This window comes from Citrus clementina, unplaced genomic scaffold (assembly GCF_000493195.1).
Source record: "Citrus clementina cultivar Clemenules unplaced genomic scaffold, Citrus_clementina_v1.0 scaffold_4, whole genome shotgun sequence".
NCBI classification, from domain to species: Eukaryota; Viridiplantae; Streptophyta; class Magnoliopsida; order Sapindales; family Rutaceae; genus Citrus; species Citrus x clementina.
Genome location: NW_006262274.1, coordinates 531780 through 550186, shown reverse-complemented (window position 1 = coordinate 550186; position 18407 = coordinate 531780). Strand labels below are relative to the sequence as shown.

Genomic DNA, 18407 nt, shown 5'->3' with positions numbered 1-18407 from the left:
TCGAACAGAAATTGTTACATTTAATCCTCGAGCCCCATGATAGTTTTTTTTTTTTAAAAAAAAAAATTCTTATGCTTTTTAACTTTTAAAGATGTGTACGTCTTTTATAGAGGACGAAGAGTATTTTCTTTGTATGATTAACTTTTGGCCAAGAAGACAAATTGAAAAAGTATAAGTAAAACAATCCAAGGTGTATGTTGACGCATCTCTTTGTTCTAACACTCCAATAAATGAGCTTCACATCACTTCTCCGCTTAACTGAAAAGCTTTATCTTGACTTAGCCTAATGCTCCATAACTACTTATTACTTAAGCCTAGCTATTCCCACAACTCAAAGCCCCTTTCAAATATCACAAACATTTAGGATCATACATATCTTTGATTTTGATTTAGTAGACGAATACTTACTTTACGTTGAGTAATAGTATCGCTCAACAGACTATTATTTATTAGAACTCAATCACATAATTTTTTAAAATTATTGTTTGATTTGTTATAACAACTATATTATTTATCGTGAAATGTGAATGAAGTCATATTAAAAGTGACACAAAGTATCACTTAGTGTATCGTAATTAAGATGAATTTAGTTACATACCTAATATTATTTTGTATATCTTTTTTTTTAATAAATTTCAAAAAATAGTAATTGTCACCGTCATTTTTCTCGACTAGATAAGTGATGAAGTTTATATAAAAGCCTTCAATATACATATTCCTGTTCAAATTGTACAATCACACTTCACACCATATCTGAACCGTTTTTTTTTTTAACATGTATAAACTCTTTTTCAAGGCATTTTTAAAGAGTATATTCTCTGTATTTTTTTTTTTTTTTGTTTTTCTCGTTATGGAAACTACGTAATTTTTTCCTCCGAAGAAATATGCTGTGGCCTGTGAGGCCTCGTCCTTTGCATGGCTGCCCCACAAGCCCACCTCAGAAAGCAAACTGTAATATACTTCAACGGCTCAGATTCTGTCAACAACGACCGAGCATCAACCGAATTAACTGCAGTCCCCAGAGCCACTCATTTATAAGTGGCCTTTCGGGTACGGACCCGTAAGGCCACTCGTTCAGGCCTATGTGCTTAGGGAACGCTCGCGTTTGGGCCTCAATTGGCAAGAAGCACACTGACTTGAATGTTTAACGAACCGGGGCCCCCTCTAATTATTTGCGATGTCACATCTAATCATTTGATCAAGCTAATCGTGTGGTGACGTTGATGATTGATCGTGTAGGCCACATCATCTGGTGGTTAATCTTCGGGTGGCCACCGTTTTGGATTGAAGATCGTGTGGTGACATTAACATGTCCAATTATTTGAGCATGTGGCAAAGTGATCATCGTGTGGTAAGACGATTAGGCCCAATGATTGTGATCATTTCGGCTAAGTAGATGACCATGTAGTGAGAAAATGAGGCCCAATTATTGTGATCAAGGGCCCCTCGTCGAGTGGTGTATCTTTGTAGATGTTGAGTCCAACAGTGGAACATGTTGGACCTTCGGATATTTGATTAGAGTAGTGCTACGTGGCGTTTCGCGTTCATCAATTTATTAATGTGATAGTACAATTAATTCACTTGTATATGATAAAAAATTACCAACTAGTCAATTAATGACACATCACTTTGAGATCAAACTTGAGATTAAGAAAAAATTGAAATGTCTATCATTACTCATTTGATTACGTGGGTTACTTGAATAACACATGTTGCTTATGTATGTATATTGGGGTTGGCAAAAAAGCCGGGGGGGCATGGGTTGAGCCTGAATATGGGTTGAAAAGTTGCAAATCTTGCATAGATTGAGCCTGAATAAGGGCCTAGGAATAAAAACTTTTTTAATTTATAAATAAAAAATAAATTAAATTTAAATAAAAAAGAAAAACTCAAAATATTAAATTAATATAATTTTTTATATTAGTATTTGTGATTTATTATATTGTGTTACTAATATTTTGTATATTAGACTATTATTCTATTATGTATTGGATAATTATCTTTCATTTAATTTTTTTATTTTATTAAAAATTTATTTAATAATTAATGAAAAAGCTCAGGCCCAGCCCATCCAAATTTGGACAGACTTTTGAAAGGTTTGAGCTTATTTTCAATAATATAGGCTTAGAAAAGCCCGACTCAATCCCACAATTTGCTACCCGAATGTGATGGTTGTTAAGTTACATCATTATATAACATACATCAACCTAACAGTTGTTACCAGTAACACAAAAACATAATCAACAAAAACTAATTATGTGTTACTGGTAGTAACTATTAGGTTGATGTATGCTACATAATTATATAACTTAACAAGGTCCCCCTAATGTATATACACTTTTTTGTACTGATATCTACAGATCTACTATGTTCAGTACAACTGCAACTGGATTAGGGCTCTGTTGGATGTCATGGAGCTGATATGCTATTATAGCTAATGTTGAAGAAAAGTTTTAATTGTCAAAAAACGACTGGTTAAAAGTACAAAATAAACTGTTTTGTTATTAGAACAAGCTGCTACGGGTATTTGCGAAATATTTCGGCCTACGGTTACAAAATTTTTATTGTATCGAATGTGGGTAATAGCACTAATTAATGACTATCAAATATTATGTGGTGGTCGATTTTTTTATATCATTATTAATTTGGTAAATATAAAATACCACCAATCAATGAGTAACACATAAAATGTATATAATTAACAACTCCAACTTTGTATCTCAACTTTAGTCATAAGTCGAAGCATTACTCATACTGCGGTACACATACTATAAGTAGTTATATTATTACAGATGAATCGGTACGTTCCGCCACTTTGAGACCATTATTTAAATAATTTGAGTAAATTTTAAAATGTTGTGTTAATTCTATCATAAATGTACTGATATTCCCCCAAAAAAAAAAAAAAAATGTCAAAACCAAATTTCATTAGCACATGGGCGGAATCCAAAAATCAGCTTCGCATTGAGAAATTACCTAAAATAGTCTTCTTTTTCAGCAGAGCAACTACAGGTCGAAGTCAACAGACGACTCCGAATACAAGAAGACTATCCACTGAAAATAAATTGTGAAAAACTCCTAATTACCATCAATTAATTAATAATATTCCCACTACCAAGTACCAACTAACCCACAAAGCACGGTAACTAAGAGAGATTTTATATGTAACGATGCATTTAGATAATATAAATTACTGCCAGGAAGCAATCTCATTGCACATTGATGATCCAAGAAAGATTACCAGGAGATGCCCGAGTGGGAGCTCGACAGGCTGCTCAATGAATATGGATTATCGACACGCGGCGACTTGGCTCACGAGAGAGATTTCGCCATCGGTGCCTTTCTTTGACCTGATTTCGATCATCTTCGTCTTCATTAAAAATCTTCTTCTGCTTATCATGGATTTATCAACAAAACGCTTAAGTAGCTAGTATATATGGCTACCGCTTTCGTCGTTAAGTTTCTTATAAAGTTAAATATTTTTGTGTCTTCACTATATTGAAATAGCTACCATTTCGAATAAGAACCTAAATCAGTTCTCAATAATTAAGTATACCTTTGACGATCTCTTCATTTTCACATATATAATCTATCTTGAAATTATGTAGTAGTTTAAGAAAGTTTGCCATTAAATTATGTATTGGCTCTAGTTTGGTCGTCTTGAATTGAGTGTGTCGATGATTACATCCACGCAATACCCTAGTCACTGTACTTTTGTTACCATAGTGAACCAAAAAAAAAAAAAAAAAAACAATGGAATGCGACTATTTGCATCTTATAAAAAATACTTTGATTGCCTATATTTTAACGAAATTTTATAGGCAACACCCTAATTATTATATTTTATTATGTAAAGATCCTCAAATATTCTATTGAGTCGTGTCCTATATTGATTAGTAAAGAGGAGTTACTTTGAGTTTATAAATAAGATAAGTCTCTCCACTCGATAGACTAATATGTTAGATTGGATGTTTAAAAATTCTAAGTCCAACCCTGTAACATATTCACATGGAATGAGATGAGATTTTTATTTAAAAGATGAACAAGTTCAATGATCAATTGAACTAAGTCCTTCTGTTTTACCTGCCTTGATCGAGAAGCTACGGAATACTTGTATGGTAAATGTGTTGCCATATATGCTTGCCGCTCAGAAGGAATAAATGCCAATTAAACTAGAATAAAACTATGGGCGGGGGAAGGGAGTCAAAGAAAAAACTGTTTTATCTTTATTGGCTTATTGCAAATTTGCATGCATTCATGTGGATGATTCCTAGCTAGGACCAGGAAATAGAAAAAGACTAAAAGAAAGAAAAATTGATGAAATGTGCCTTTCATAATCAGCCCCAAATAAACAAAGAGAATATATTTATGATTTCCAATGGTGGTGATTGTTAAATTGCATAGATGATATGACTTAAACCCAGAAAAAAAATATGTTTAATCTTATCTGAAATCTATTGGCGGGCTGTACATTTAGCATTATATGATATAGAGAAGACTTTTACATTCATTTAACTTGCAAAGGAGGAATTCATTGCTGTTAATGATGGTGTCATTTGACCAACAGCAATAATAAATAAAGATGACATCTAGCCATTATTTTTAAAGAAGATTTTCTACGTCTTCTAGATAAATGCAGCTTCTATATACTAATTTAATTTAGTTTTCGTCAAGTCTTCGTTTGTCAATCTTAAAACATGAGTTTCTTTAAGTGAAGATCTTCTTTCAGAAACACTGGGGATGTTACTTGATATTTACATTATTTTCCTCCAGAATGCTGAGAGGTTATTATAGTGCTAATGAATCAACCACTTTATCCTTGGTTTTATTTTATCTCTCTAATTTCCCTTCTTCAAACCATATTGTAAATTAACCACTGATTATCTCTAAATAATAACTAATCAGTTGTTTGTTCTCTTGTTATGAAAATAAGAGGTCAATGATTCAAATTTAGAGGAATATATTTAAAGTATGGTATATAATAACTAAAAAGAAAAATTAACCACTAATGATTGAAGTAAACTATTTCATCCATTGAAAAACCACCAAATTCTCTTGCTTAATCTTGTTGGAAAAAAGAAAAAATACAATTATTTTTTTTTACATATGTGAGTAAATTTTTTAAAATTAATTTTTGAGTTACACTCATTCCATTAAAGATCTTAAAAGTGTTCGTGCAATCTTATGCCCAAATTTTGCTTGGGGATATTGTCATTTTTTCATATTGGGATCAATATATACCAATTACCTTCGTAATGCTTTCATAATATCCAATAAAATCTCTAGCTCCATGGTTTTAAAATATTGTCATTACATTTAAATACACTTTTATTCATATTTGTCATTAATTAAATAAAAGTGTAAAACATATAAACAGAAACTAAAGTAAAAAAATTAAATACTAAAAATAAGAAATATAGATTTTCATATAAATAAAATGATTAATCATAAGATACTTTTCTTGTCCTTTTTGTCATTTTTAAATATTTTTCTTATAATAAATATATTTTTATATTCTCAAGATAAAATACCGATGGTCCATTTACCCCTATTGTGATAACAATATATACTAATTTTAGTAGATAAAACTAGCGATATCCCTTTTATTTAAAGTGTTTTAAATAACAAAATCTAAATTCTTCTCAAAATTAATCATTAAATGATCATTTTTTAAATAAAAAAATTGATACGTCTTCTAAATAATTGCACCATTTTATTTTGGAAAAGTTGTAAGTAAGAGGAAAGCACCAGGAAATTTACATATCTAGCTATTTTCATAAAATTATTGTCAAAACTTATCATGTTACAAAATTTCTTACCCATATTAGCCATATTTACCCATTTTGAACCAATTGCCCTTAGAGTAAAAATAAAGATTCTGAATCCATAAGTACAACATTGCCCACACCACCCTTAGCTCTTTTTCACGGTTTTGTTAGCTTCGACAACAACTTTCTTTGACAACGACGACTTCCATCGATGGCAAGCTTGCTTCCTTCGATTCTTCAACCTAAGTTTGTTAAGATTAGGTTGCGTCACATATAACGCATTAGGTGTAAGTAAGAAGATTATTTAAATTATGTTGTTTAGTGTGCGACAAAGAAATCAGAGCGTGCCAACGGGGCGTTAAGCTCCACTCACATGGCATTGGGCTCCATTGCCCATAACTAACCTGCAATGAACGTGCCATCGCCCACAACAAACCAAACTCTTTTAAAGGGTAATTTAGTCCAAAATAGGTATAAGTGGCTGGTATAGTAAGAAATTTTGTAACATGATCAGTTTTTGTAATAATTTTATCCAAATGACTATATAGGTAAATTTCCATTATGGTTTTATCTGATAAATTTTTTATAATTATACACATTCAATTAAAATTTGACCAATCCTGAATTTACGCCTCCCATTTTGCAAAATGGACATGCTATACCAACAAAATTTTTGACTTTTTGGAAATTAAAATATACTATTATTCCCGTGATTACGTGTCAAACTTGCAAGCTAGTCCGAAAGTCGTAATCAAAGACCGCAAGATAAGTACAACAACAGTATTATAATGTATAAAGACAATAGAAACATTGGATGTAAAGAATTTTCAAGGAAAATAGCACTTATCCCCTCGAAAGTGTTTGAAGTTGAAGATTGGATGCATATACCTTTTTCTTTTATTAATTCTTTTTGTTAAATTAGGAACATAAAAATATATTCTCGATTTCTGTTTTCATGATTTATATGGAATAATAAAATCAATGCCCAAACTACATCTACAACCGTACAAAGGGGTTAGTGTGAACATCTTAAAATATGTTGACAAAAAATCGTTACAATATAAAAAGAGGGTGTAGGGTGTTATTTTCCCTTTATTTAATATTCACAATATTACAGAAGTCAAGCCGGCTATAATTTCCTCTTCACCAACATTTGACGAAAAACCTCAGTTTATAAACAACATCGAAATCCATCTTCACATCACACGTACGGGCTCGTGTCTGAAATGGATCCTCCAACCAAGCTCCTCCTCCTCGTGGTGTCGCTACTAACATACGCCGGATGCGCACTCTCGGCCATCCGCTGCCCCAACTGTGGCACCACCCCAGTCCCTTACCCGCTCAGCACGAGCTCCTCGTGCGGCGACCAGGACTACAAAATCCGCTGCGACTCATCCGGGAACCTCCACTTTGACACCCTCAACAACTCCTATCCCATCACTGCCATCAACCCCTCAAGCCAACGGCTTGTGATCAAGCCCTCCAGTCTCTTACCCAACTCTTGCGTCACATCCGATCTTATGTCCCAAGGCATCCGGCTCAACGACAGCTTGCCTTTTAACATCACCAGCAGCAACACCATCATGTACATGAATTGTACCCCCACTTTGCTCAGTTCCCCCTTGAACTGCACCTCCTCCAGCTTGTGCCACGTTTACATTAATGGTACTAGCAACGCGGCGCCTTGTGAGGATGGGATCTGTTGTACGTTTAGAGCTGGCGGGTCCTCCACTTCCTATATGATAAGGGTCAGGCAATCCGGGTGCAGGGCTTACACGAGCTTTGTCAACTTGAACCCCAATTTGCCGCTTAACCGGTGGGGCGAACCGGGTTTGGAGCTGCAGTGGTTGTCGCCCAGGGAACCGGTGTGCGGTTCGCAAGCTGACTGTGACAGGAACTCCACTTGTGGGCCCGACGCAAGGGAGAGTGGGGTCAGGAGATGTTTCTGCATGTCTGGACTTTTGTGGGACCCAATCAAGGGCGTCTGCGCTGAAAGTGGGTCTTTCTTTGACGTTTTGACTGATTATTTTTCTGACAATTAGCACTTAAAAAAATAGGGTCCGCCTATGTTGCAACAGTTACAACATATAACAACTTTTGTCATTTTGTGTTTGATTACATTATACTATCTTATATTTTTTAAAAAATTCAATAGCCACTAAAAATTACAAACTTTTACATATAAGTCTATTTTTTTGGAATAAAATGACATTTGAAAAGAATTTTAATTTATTATTATTATTATTAATATCATTATTATTATATAAGATTATTTCTATTAAATTTTATTATTTTTGTTTTTTTAATTATTTTTATTTATGATTATTACTGTCATTATTATTATTAAAATTTATTTCTTTTATTATTTAATTGTTATTATACTGTAATTAATTCATTAATATTAATATTTATCTTGTTATGATTAAAATTATTGTTATTAAAATATATTAACTTTATTATTTTAATTATTGTTGTTATTATTATTAAAACTTATTAATAATTTTTATTATTTTTATTATTATCATTATTAATATTATTATTTCAGTTAATTTTGTTGTTATTATTGTTATTGTTAATTTTTTTATTAACATTATTGTCATAATTATTATTTTTAGTTTTATTATTATTATTGTTTAATTATAATATATACAAATAATATTAGGAACACAATTAACAAATGATATTTTAATAACTTATAATAGTCTATTCCAATTATAAAATAAAGTAAACACATCAATGAGAATGTTGTTCATTCCAATTCCAATTCATATAGCTCAAGTAAATAACTTATTCTAATTTAAATTCATTATTACAATTCTAGCTCATTTCATTCTTATTTAGTAAACACACCATTAGAATGTGTTTAGAACATAATATTGTATATTGTTATAATACTGTTCACATTAATTTATTACTTACTTATGTTTGGAAGTTTTAAAAGTTAGATTGTAGTCAATTATATAATTCACTATAGTGTGCTAACTTTTGTCTTAATTGAAATATTAAATATATTTAAATTATTTTTATTTTCACTATAATAATTATAATATTAAAAATAAATTATATTATAATATTATTTTGTTATATTATATTTATTTATTAATAATTAATATAAAAATAATAATTAATAAATTTAAATAATGAGAGTAGATCTAGAAATGATAGTAATAATTAATAAATTATGAAATATTTATGAATTTGTGGAATAAATAAACGGGTATTAAATCATGCATTGTAATTGCCTAATATCAATAATAAAAGTTCTCTTAAATTTCATACTTATTCCTTATTCATATCATTAAACAACCAAGCTAATAAATAAAATAATAATAATAATATTTTTTCCTGGTATTTTAAAAAATAAGAGGGATTGCAATGAAAAAAACCAAAATAAATACACCCTGCCGTTGGATTTGCTTTTACCATTCTTGCCTTGGATCCAATGGTTAAATTATAAAATGACAAAAGTAGTGGTACGTTGCAACTGTTGCAACATAGGCGGCTCCAACTAAAAAATAATAATAATAAAGAAACAAACGGGTAAATTGATTTGATTGGGCGTGACTTCTGATTTTTTTTGGTCCGGCAGAGATTACGTGTCAAGATCCTGGAGGTTGCGGAGGTTCATCTGATAAAACTGCACTCATAGCCGGTATGATGTTAGAGTATCGATTTGCTGACTTGCCTTCGTTATTATAATAAAATCTACTGCATATTTGTCTAATAATTAGATGATTTTATGTTTCCTTAATTATTGTTCTCGAATGATGAGCTTTTTAATCTTTTTCATTAGTTGGAAATTGGGGATTGATATATAGTAAACAACTTAGAAAAGCACTCCCTCGAATTGTATGATCAGCCTAATAATGGATTTTCAATGTTTCTCACATGATTGATAAAAAAAATATTGTCAATTGACAACGTAGACAAATTTAGACATCTTTTTTTTTACAATGATCTAAACCTTATAGCGTTAAAATTGATCTTAAGGCTAAGCTCCTTTGGCATATATACACGTCTAGGTTTAACTACTGGCATTGGAGCAACGCTCATCGCTGCTGCCATTGCCATTTTACTCTACAAACGCCATAGACGCATCAAAGAAGCACAAGAACGTTTGGCAAGAGAAAGAGAAGAGATCCTCAACTCCGGCGGCGGAGGCAAAGCGTCAAAAATCTTTACCGGCAAAGAGATAAAGAAAGCAACGAGCAACTTCTCCAAAGATCGGCTTCTTGGGTCCGGCGGCTACGGTGAAGTGTACAAAGGCATCCTTAAAGACGGGACTGAAGTAGCTGTCAAATGTGCCAAGCTTGGAAACACCAAAGGCACTGATCAAGTCCTCAACGAAGTCAGAATCTTATGCCAAGTGAATCACCGGAGTCTTGTTGGCCTCCTCGGCTGTTGCGTAGAGCTAGAACAACCGATTATGGTCTACGAGTACATCTCTAACGGAACCCTTTTGGAGCATTTGCAAGGTCTGAAACCTGGAGGCAGAGGCAAACTCACTTGGCCTCGCCGTCTCCAGATTGCTCATGACACCGCAGAGGGTCTTTCTTATCTTCACTCATCGGCTACTCCTCCGATATACCACCGGGATGTCAAGTCCAGCAACATACTTCTTGACGAGAAGCTCAATGCTAAGGTTTCCGATTTTGGGTTGTCGAGGTTGGCTCATACCGATATGAGTCACATATCAACTTGTGCACAGGGGACTCTGGGCTACCTGGATCCCGAGTATTACAAGAAGTATCAGCTGACTGATAAGAGCGATGTGTACAGCTTCGGGGTTGTGCTGTTAGAGCTCTTGACGTCTCAAAAGGCGATTGACTTTAACCGCGCAGAGGATGACGTGAACTTGGCAGTTTATGTGCGGAGGATGGTGGAGGAAGAGAAGCTAATGGAGACGGTTGATCCGGTGTTAAAAGAGAAAGCAAGTGAATTAGAACAGGAGACAATTAAGGCATTGGCATTCTTAGCAGTCGGTTGCTTAGAGGAGCAGAGACAGAACAGGCCTTCAATGAAAGAAGTAGCTGAGGAAATTGAATATATTATCAGCATTGCCAAAGCTGAGACAGCAAAGAACTAGTGTTACTTATGGGTTTTAATTGCCGGTATTTTATAGCTTAATTTTGGTTTGCTTGTTGCATGTTGCTTGGAATGTACAATCAGTACTGTTTTACAGAAATATGACGGTGTGTTTCGTTGCATCTCACAATAGTTCTCTGTTATTTGATGCTGGTAATAAATTGAGTTAAGGTTGTTGTTACCCAACCCATGTACAAACAATTTCAAGTTTAATCAAAATGTAACACAAACTGAGAAATTTACATACGTTCACATCAATTTATTAATCAAAACCTTTATAAATTGAGGATCGTACCAAACTATTCAGGATCGAATGGTCGCTCTAGGATATTAGTATCGCAAAGCGTGGGAATGTAGTTAATGGCCCGAAAGTGAAAGCAGATTTTGCGATTCACCATGAAAAGGCCACAAACACAGCGTTGATGTTGGTGAGCTTACTGACCATTCACACAATAACAACAGCACTTAAGCCGTTTATGTGATTGGCTAATTAGCCACCGCTGATGGAAGTTAAAACCACCTTTATTCATTTAACTGAACCAATATAATATATTTGAACGAACTCCGTTACATATGCATACCTGAGGCTGGGGCCGCGAGGGCGGCGGCGATGAGAGTGTGTGTTTCGCTTGGAGTTGGGAGGAAATGAGGCGAAGGGACAAAAGGGTTTGGGGTTTGATAAAGATGAGGAGTTAGCTCGATACGACGTCGGAGTAACGCGCAGATCAACTTAAAGCAATGTGGGTTCTCCATTAAAAGAGAATCGGGCCTATGGCGTTAACAAGGAATTTGGGCTTTCATGGACTATGTTTTAGTTTGTTACATGTGCATGTATACTTTTTGCAACCAGTAAAACAATTCTGTATAACATGGCTTATTTCAGGTGCGACCCCCTTATTTTTATTTTTATTTTTATTTCTGTTATGCAAGCATACTATTTGTGATATAATTTTTAATAGGGTCCATTTTAATTTACTATTAAATCATGTGCTTTAATAATAGTCATTGTTTAGTTAATTATAAAATTATATGTTTTAATAGTGTGTCTGTATTAAAAAAAAAATAATGAAAGTGTTCATATTTAATAATACATGTACACACATATATAGAAAGAGAGAGAGAGAGAAGAGTTATATGATTTGAGTCAAACTGGAAGAGGTGTTCCATCCTTATTAAGACACCAATTGAAAGTAGGTGATGATGGAAAATAAAGCCTAAAACACTTACTTATCACAATATTACATCATGTCTTAGCCTCTTGACCGGTCCACTTTTGAATTCTGATAATAATATTCTCTTATTTGGTCCATCTTCCATTTGATTTATCATCTTACCTATATGCATTGTCTATAAAATCTTCAAAATATATAACAATTTTTTTCCCCAAAAGAATAAAAAAGCAAGAACAAACTATTTTCAACTCATTTGAATTGTTGAAAAAATAGCCGATGCCATGAATCATTCCGAGCTGTCCTCGCGCAGCTTTAGCAAGATTTGTAATTTTATAGTAGCCATGATATATGTATATATAAAAGGAATTAATATTTATTTATTTGCTTGCTGGGTGTGCAAAGCAGGAAAGACTTGCATATGACGAGATTCTCACATGGGTTTTCTGTCATTGATCTATTTGGTTGTGGCATAATTCGAATACTCCAAACTACCTTTTGTTTTTTGTAAGTTCATAAAAGAGAGTCATTGAAAATAGAAGTCTTTGATTCTGTCACGCATTCGCTTCGTCACTCCTCCTCAGTTGCTTGCATCAACAAAAGATTTATGCCTCGCTGAAATTTTATATCCATGGTTTTTGCATTTTGATCCTCAATGTTCCGTCGAGAATTCCTGTTCTTTTATTAATTTTAATGTCACTTCAATCAAGTTCAGGTACGATGTAATGTATGATAACACAACGTCCACGTTATTTTTTTTTTTCAATTAGAATGGTGGTACTTTTAACACTAGGCCATAATGAAATACAAGTTTCTAAAATTAGGCCGCCCAATTGCTTAATAAATGAGCATGAATATTCAACTGAATATTAAACATTTGACTTGCTTTATTATCAATGGGAACCCCAACATGTCAACTTCAAAATATAAAAATACCCAGAATTGAATTCAGACCATAGGTCGATTGAATGAACTATTAAAAAAAAAAAATTCCTTAATTATTTCTGTTTTCTTTATTTATTGGTGGTGCTTCTTGATCGGCTTTTGCGGCCGACATCTAGGCTTTACTGAAATCGGTTTTGATGCAAGATTGTGTTTTCTTTAGGCATTACTGTTCATTAATCGGAAAGCTCTATTGATTTCATGCATATGAATCAGTCTCAATTAATTATCCATGATATATTAATTTTTTTTAATTTTTATTTCGAAAGAGTTATTAAATTATTGTTTTTATCATACTGTACATTCTAAATTTTTTATCTCAAAAAATTATCCTAAAGCATTCATCAATTAATTTGTGGGATTATACAATTAATTCACTTGCATCTTATAAAAAATTGTCAACCACTCAATTAATGACGCGTCATTTGAGATCAAATTTAAGATATCTATCATTACTCTTTTACCTAAACATAATTTCATAATTTTAATAGGATTCAATGTCTTATTCATGTGTTTAACTATTTTGTTTTTAATCATTTTGGTGCATTAATGGTGATTTGTGCACCGGTTTACTATCTCATCAATTTTGGTATAAATTTATATTCGAGCTATGTAAAGTACAATATTATTATATTTTTATTTCATACTATTATTTATTTCATTATTTATAGATCTTGAGTCTATTCTTTGATCTAGTAAACATGAATTATAGAACTGCTCACAACATATAATATATATATATATATATTTCTTTCAATTGTTTTGAAGATTGATCCAACTTGTTTTATGTTGTGACATAACTTATTAAAATCCGTATTTATACAAGTCCCACTAGAGTTAAACTTACTATTTTTCATAATACAAAAGTATAAATGTGGAGTAAAGAATCTAAATTTGGAATATTCTCTTGTAGTCGCTGCAAGCTTCCAACTCCCAGCTGTGAGATGGTACATGATAGAATAAATAAACCTTCGATGTGATTTAATTGATCTTCTGATATGATATCACACATTTGCATTAATTTGGACACTAAGCACTTTATTTAATTAAAGAGTGTCTATTTTCCCAATTTCTTTTTGAACAGAGACTTGCATGTCAAAATTTTAATTATTTTACTTTAAATCTCGAGTCCTTGGAATTCAGCAACAGACACTTCAGTGTGGTTACAGTACGAAAGTACAAATTTATCAGAAACCTGAACCTTCCAAAAGTCGAAACGACGACGAAATTACACTCGAAATAAAACTCTAAAAAGCCTAACCCAAAGCGGACGTCACCCGCACCAACAAGAAGCAAGATTTAAAATTTTAATAATTTCTAATTTCAGATCCGCTAATCACACGTTAATTATTCGTCATGAATGTGTGCGCGTCTGTTCAGATAATATGTATAAATAAATAACCAATCAGCTTGTTATCTCAGACAACAAAAGCAAAACAAAAGCGAAGCGCGCGAAGCTCGCCTCATCCGTTGACTGAGCTGTCGGTCCCGAGTCACGACTCGCGACTCTTGTTTTTGAACTCAGTTGTTTGCCGTTCGGATCCGGTCTTAATTAAAGGTAATTCTTCAATTTTGCGTGTCGTTTTGGAGATCCGTGGTGGATTAGAAGCAATGTGGATAGGATTTGATTGAAATTTGGAGTTCGCGTGTTTTTATTGGATTGATTTGGTTTAATTATGATGTTTTTGGTTTTAAATTGTTGTAAAAAGGAAAAAAAAAGATTTTTGGGGGTTAAATCATGTGAATTTTGTTAGATCCGAAGATTGTCTGTGTTATTGCTTCCATTCTTATTTCTTTGTTATGTGTTTGTGTGTTGGTCTTATTTCATTGAAAAGAAATGATAGCAAGTTTGAATTTTTATGAGCCATTGAGGTCTTCCATTGACGTGCATTTTTGTACCGATCATTTGCAAAACTTGATTACTTTGTTGAGTTAGTATTGTCTTTTGTCATTTGTTTGATAAAATCATAATAAATGTTTCCAATTCTTTTCACAATCTTCTCTTTTTTGGTAAGATTTTTGGGGTTCTATTGTCTGCTAAATGATTCAAAAGGTGGTGATATGGCACTACGTTCAATGGCAGAATGTAACCACTTAAATGCTGTCACTTAGAAGTTGCTTTTTGTTCCCGTTGGTGATTATTTTTCGTGCTCTATCACTGATGAGTTTAAGAAAAGGAAACGTTTTTCTGGTTTCCAGGCTGTTAAAGTAGGGAAAATCTCACGGTTAGTGTGAAGAAAAATGAAGCAGTTCAAAACATTTTGTCGTTTACTTGATGCGATGGTTATCTTGAATTTGGATTCTCTATGTCCTATATGGAGTAACCGATCATAAAATAAGAACTGATTTTGTCGCTCTCATTCAATTCTCCAACCTGTTGTATAGCTGGAATTTGTGTCCTGATACCAGCTACTCCATTTGGAAGCATTTCCGCTAACTCTACAAGCGTTAGTTTTCATCTCAAGACACGTATTTGAATCTTTTGGTTGTTTTCTGTGAAATCGGCTTTAAATATTTGATGTTTGTTTTTCCTTGCATGTTTTGAAATTGTTTCAAGCTCAATTGTATACCTGTTGGTTCAGGTATGGCAACTTTCCCTGAAGGATGAGCTCTGTCTCTTAAATTGTTTCAGATCTATAAATGTTAATGTAGATTACTTAGGGAATTCATTGTTGTTTTCCTTTTTGTCACAAACAAACATAAGAGGGGCTGGGTTTCATCTTTTAATAATATGTTTCCATGCATAATCTGTGAGCTTATTTTAACTAGTTACCTATGAAACTGATTGTGCGATGTACAGGATAAAGCAGGCTCCGTATCACAATGAAGGCACTTATTCTTGTTGGAGGGTTCGGAACACGGTTGAGGCCGTTGACGCTTAGTGTCCCTAAGCCACTTGTTGAATTTGCTAACAAACCCATGATCCTGCATCAGGTATAACTTTGCCAGCATGACCTTTCATCAATAAATCTGAGCTATGTTTCTTATGTCTTTGATTTGGAAGCACCTTTTACGGTTACTTGTCACATCTTTAAATTGTTCTTACTATAGCAATCTTTATCATCTTGGCTTCATTTTTTTTTTTTTTTATCCTGGAAGCTATAATAAAACCTGCTGCTTTTGATTTTTCTGTTTGAGATCCCCAATCTAGAAGCAATCCGCTGATAAGAGAACCTGTAAGATGGTGGGCTCTAAGAAAAAGTCATCATTTTACCAACGGTTCTAAGAAAAATTCAACATTTTACCAAGTATAATATGTTTAATTGGTTGCCATGATGCACTTTGTCAATCCCAGTTTATAGAATTTTGAAATTTGACCTTTATATTGGCATTGTGCTTGCTTTTATCGTTGGATTTGAGGGGTAGCGTGTATATTTTCCTTCTTACTTCTCCTTTAGTGCAGACCAAACTGTTTTCAAGAAAAAGTTAAAAGAAAAAAAATGAATTTTATTTTGCTTAAAGGAAAAAAAATAATATTGGAATACACCCTTAGAATTACCAGAGATCTTATGACAGTGTTTTAATTTTATTTTTCTGAGAAGCTATGACAGTGCTGCTAGTCCAGTTCTTTGTTCAATATGGTCTATATGTGCTATCATGGGCTGACATGTGTTACTGAAATTTCCTCAGATAGAGGCCCTTAAGGCAGTTGGAGTGACTGAAGTAGTTTTGGCTATTAACTACCAGCCAGAGGTGAAGGAACAATGCCATTTCTTTTGAACTCGAAAGTTGATTTAATAGTCTTCAAGGATCTCCGAGAGTGCTTATGGTGCTATTCCTTGTTTTCGCAGGTGATGTTGAACTTTTTGAAGGAATTTGAAGCAAAGCTTGGGATCAAGATCATCTGCTCACAAGAGACTGAGCCACTGGGCACTGCTGGTCCTCTGGCTCTGGCTAGAGACAAATTGATTGACGATACTGGTGAGCCATTTTTCGTCCTTAACAGTGATGTTATTAGTGAGTACCCATTTGCAGAAATGATTGAATTCCACAAAGCACATGGAGGAGAGGCCTCCATCATGGTAACCAAGGTAATCTTGATTGAAATGTACTTTTAGATTATTTTAATTCCCCTTTGTTGGAAACACTGTGATTTTAATTGAATGACTTAAGCTATTTTTGCCCCACTTATCTTGTAGGTGGATGAGCCATCAAAATATGGTGTGGTGGTTATGGAAGAGTCTACTGGAAAAGTTGAGAAATTCGTAGAGAAACCTAAATTATTTGTTGGTAACAAAATTAATGCTGGAATTTATCTTTTGAACCCTGCGGTTCTTGATCGCATTGAGCTGAGGCCCACCTCCATTGAGAAAGAGGTCTTTCCAAAAATTGCTTTAGAGGGAAAGCTCTTCGCGATGGTTCTTCCAGGTTTCTGGATGGACATTGGACAGCCGAGGGATTACATTACAGGCTTGAGACTCTATCTGGACTCCCTGAGGAAGAAGTCCTCATTCAAGTTGGCCACTGGTGCTAACATTGTAGGCAATGTCTTGGTGCATGAGAGTGCTCAAATTGGGGAGGGATGTTTGATTGGACCCGATGTTGCCGTTGGCCCGGGTTGTGTTGTTGAGTCAGGAGTTAGACTCTCTCGCTGCACAGTGATGCGTGGAGTGCGCATCAAGAAACATGCTTGCATATCCAGCAGTATCATTGGATGGCACTCCACTGTTGGGCAATGGGCTCGCGTAGAGAACATGACCATTCTCGGGGAAGACGTTCATGTCTGCGATGAAATTTATAGCAATGGGGGTGTGGTTTTGCCGCACAAAGAGATAAAATCAAGCATTTTGAAGCCAGAGATAGTCATGTGAGCCACTGATCAGATTGCAAGTAGAGAATGTGGTCGGAGAGTAGCAAGTTATCCAGTCATTGTGCCCGGTAATGTGTTCTTTATCCTTTCTTCATCTTCTTTACAATTGTAAAACTGTGTGTGTTTTAGTCTTTTGAGTCGTGTGAGTTCTAAAGTTGAAGGCTTTTTTAGTTTCTCTTGTAAAATGCTCAAAATTATCATTGGTGTGGGAAGTGAAATTGTAACTTTAGTGTAGATAAAGATATGGCAATAAACCATCAGGTTGGTTTCTGTGTCAGTAATTGTCAATGATGTCCGTATAAATGCATTTATTTTTGTAATATATAAATTTTTTTCTCAACTTTATCAAATTCAATTGTCGGTGTGCTCAGGTTTCAATGATGTATCATTTTTTTTTTGTGGACCCTTATGTATAAATTGAATTTGAAAATGGGTCAGGATTTGGTGGACAGTCGACTTAAGCAAAAAATAGAAATGGATGAGTGCCTCAGCAGGTACATATATGGACCCTATTGCGCACATTTTTAATTTCATGAATGGGTAAAGTTGTCATACCAAAAGATACAAGCCATGGTGTCCAAAATTGATAGAATTGGTTGTCTTTTTGTGGTGGAAAATCATGCAAAGGCATAC

The 18407-nt window shown here is 33.8% G+C and overlaps 2 protein-coding genes across 2 annotated transcripts; both read left to right on the top strand.

The window, feature by feature from the left end:
• Positions 1-6882: 6882 nt before the first annotated feature.
• Positions 6883-10983, top strand: LOC18043428 (wall-associated receptor kinase-like 20). Its single transcript, XM_006435548.2, has 3 exons — positions 6883-7763; positions 9358-9420; positions 9791-10983. The coding sequence occupies exons 1-3, from the start codon at positions 6995-6997 to the stop codon at positions 10852-10854; spliced, it is 1896 nt and encodes a 631-aa protein (XP_006435611.1). The 5' UTR covers positions 6883-6994; the 3' UTR covers positions 10855-10983.
• A 3147-nt stretch (positions 10984-14130) lies between these two features.
• Positions 14131-18165, top strand: LOC18044636 (probable mannose-1-phosphate guanylyltransferase 3). The gene is made up of 5 exons (XM_006435547.2): positions 14131-14522; positions 15765-15898; positions 16595-16657; positions 16756-16995; positions 17104-18165. The coding sequence occupies exons 2-5, from the start codon at positions 15788-15790 to the stop codon at positions 17773-17775; spliced, it is 1086 nt and encodes a 361-aa protein (XP_006435610.1). The 5' UTR covers positions 14131-14522; positions 15765-15787; the 3' UTR covers positions 17776-18165.
• The last annotated feature ends 242 nt before the right edge of the window (positions 18166-18407 follow it).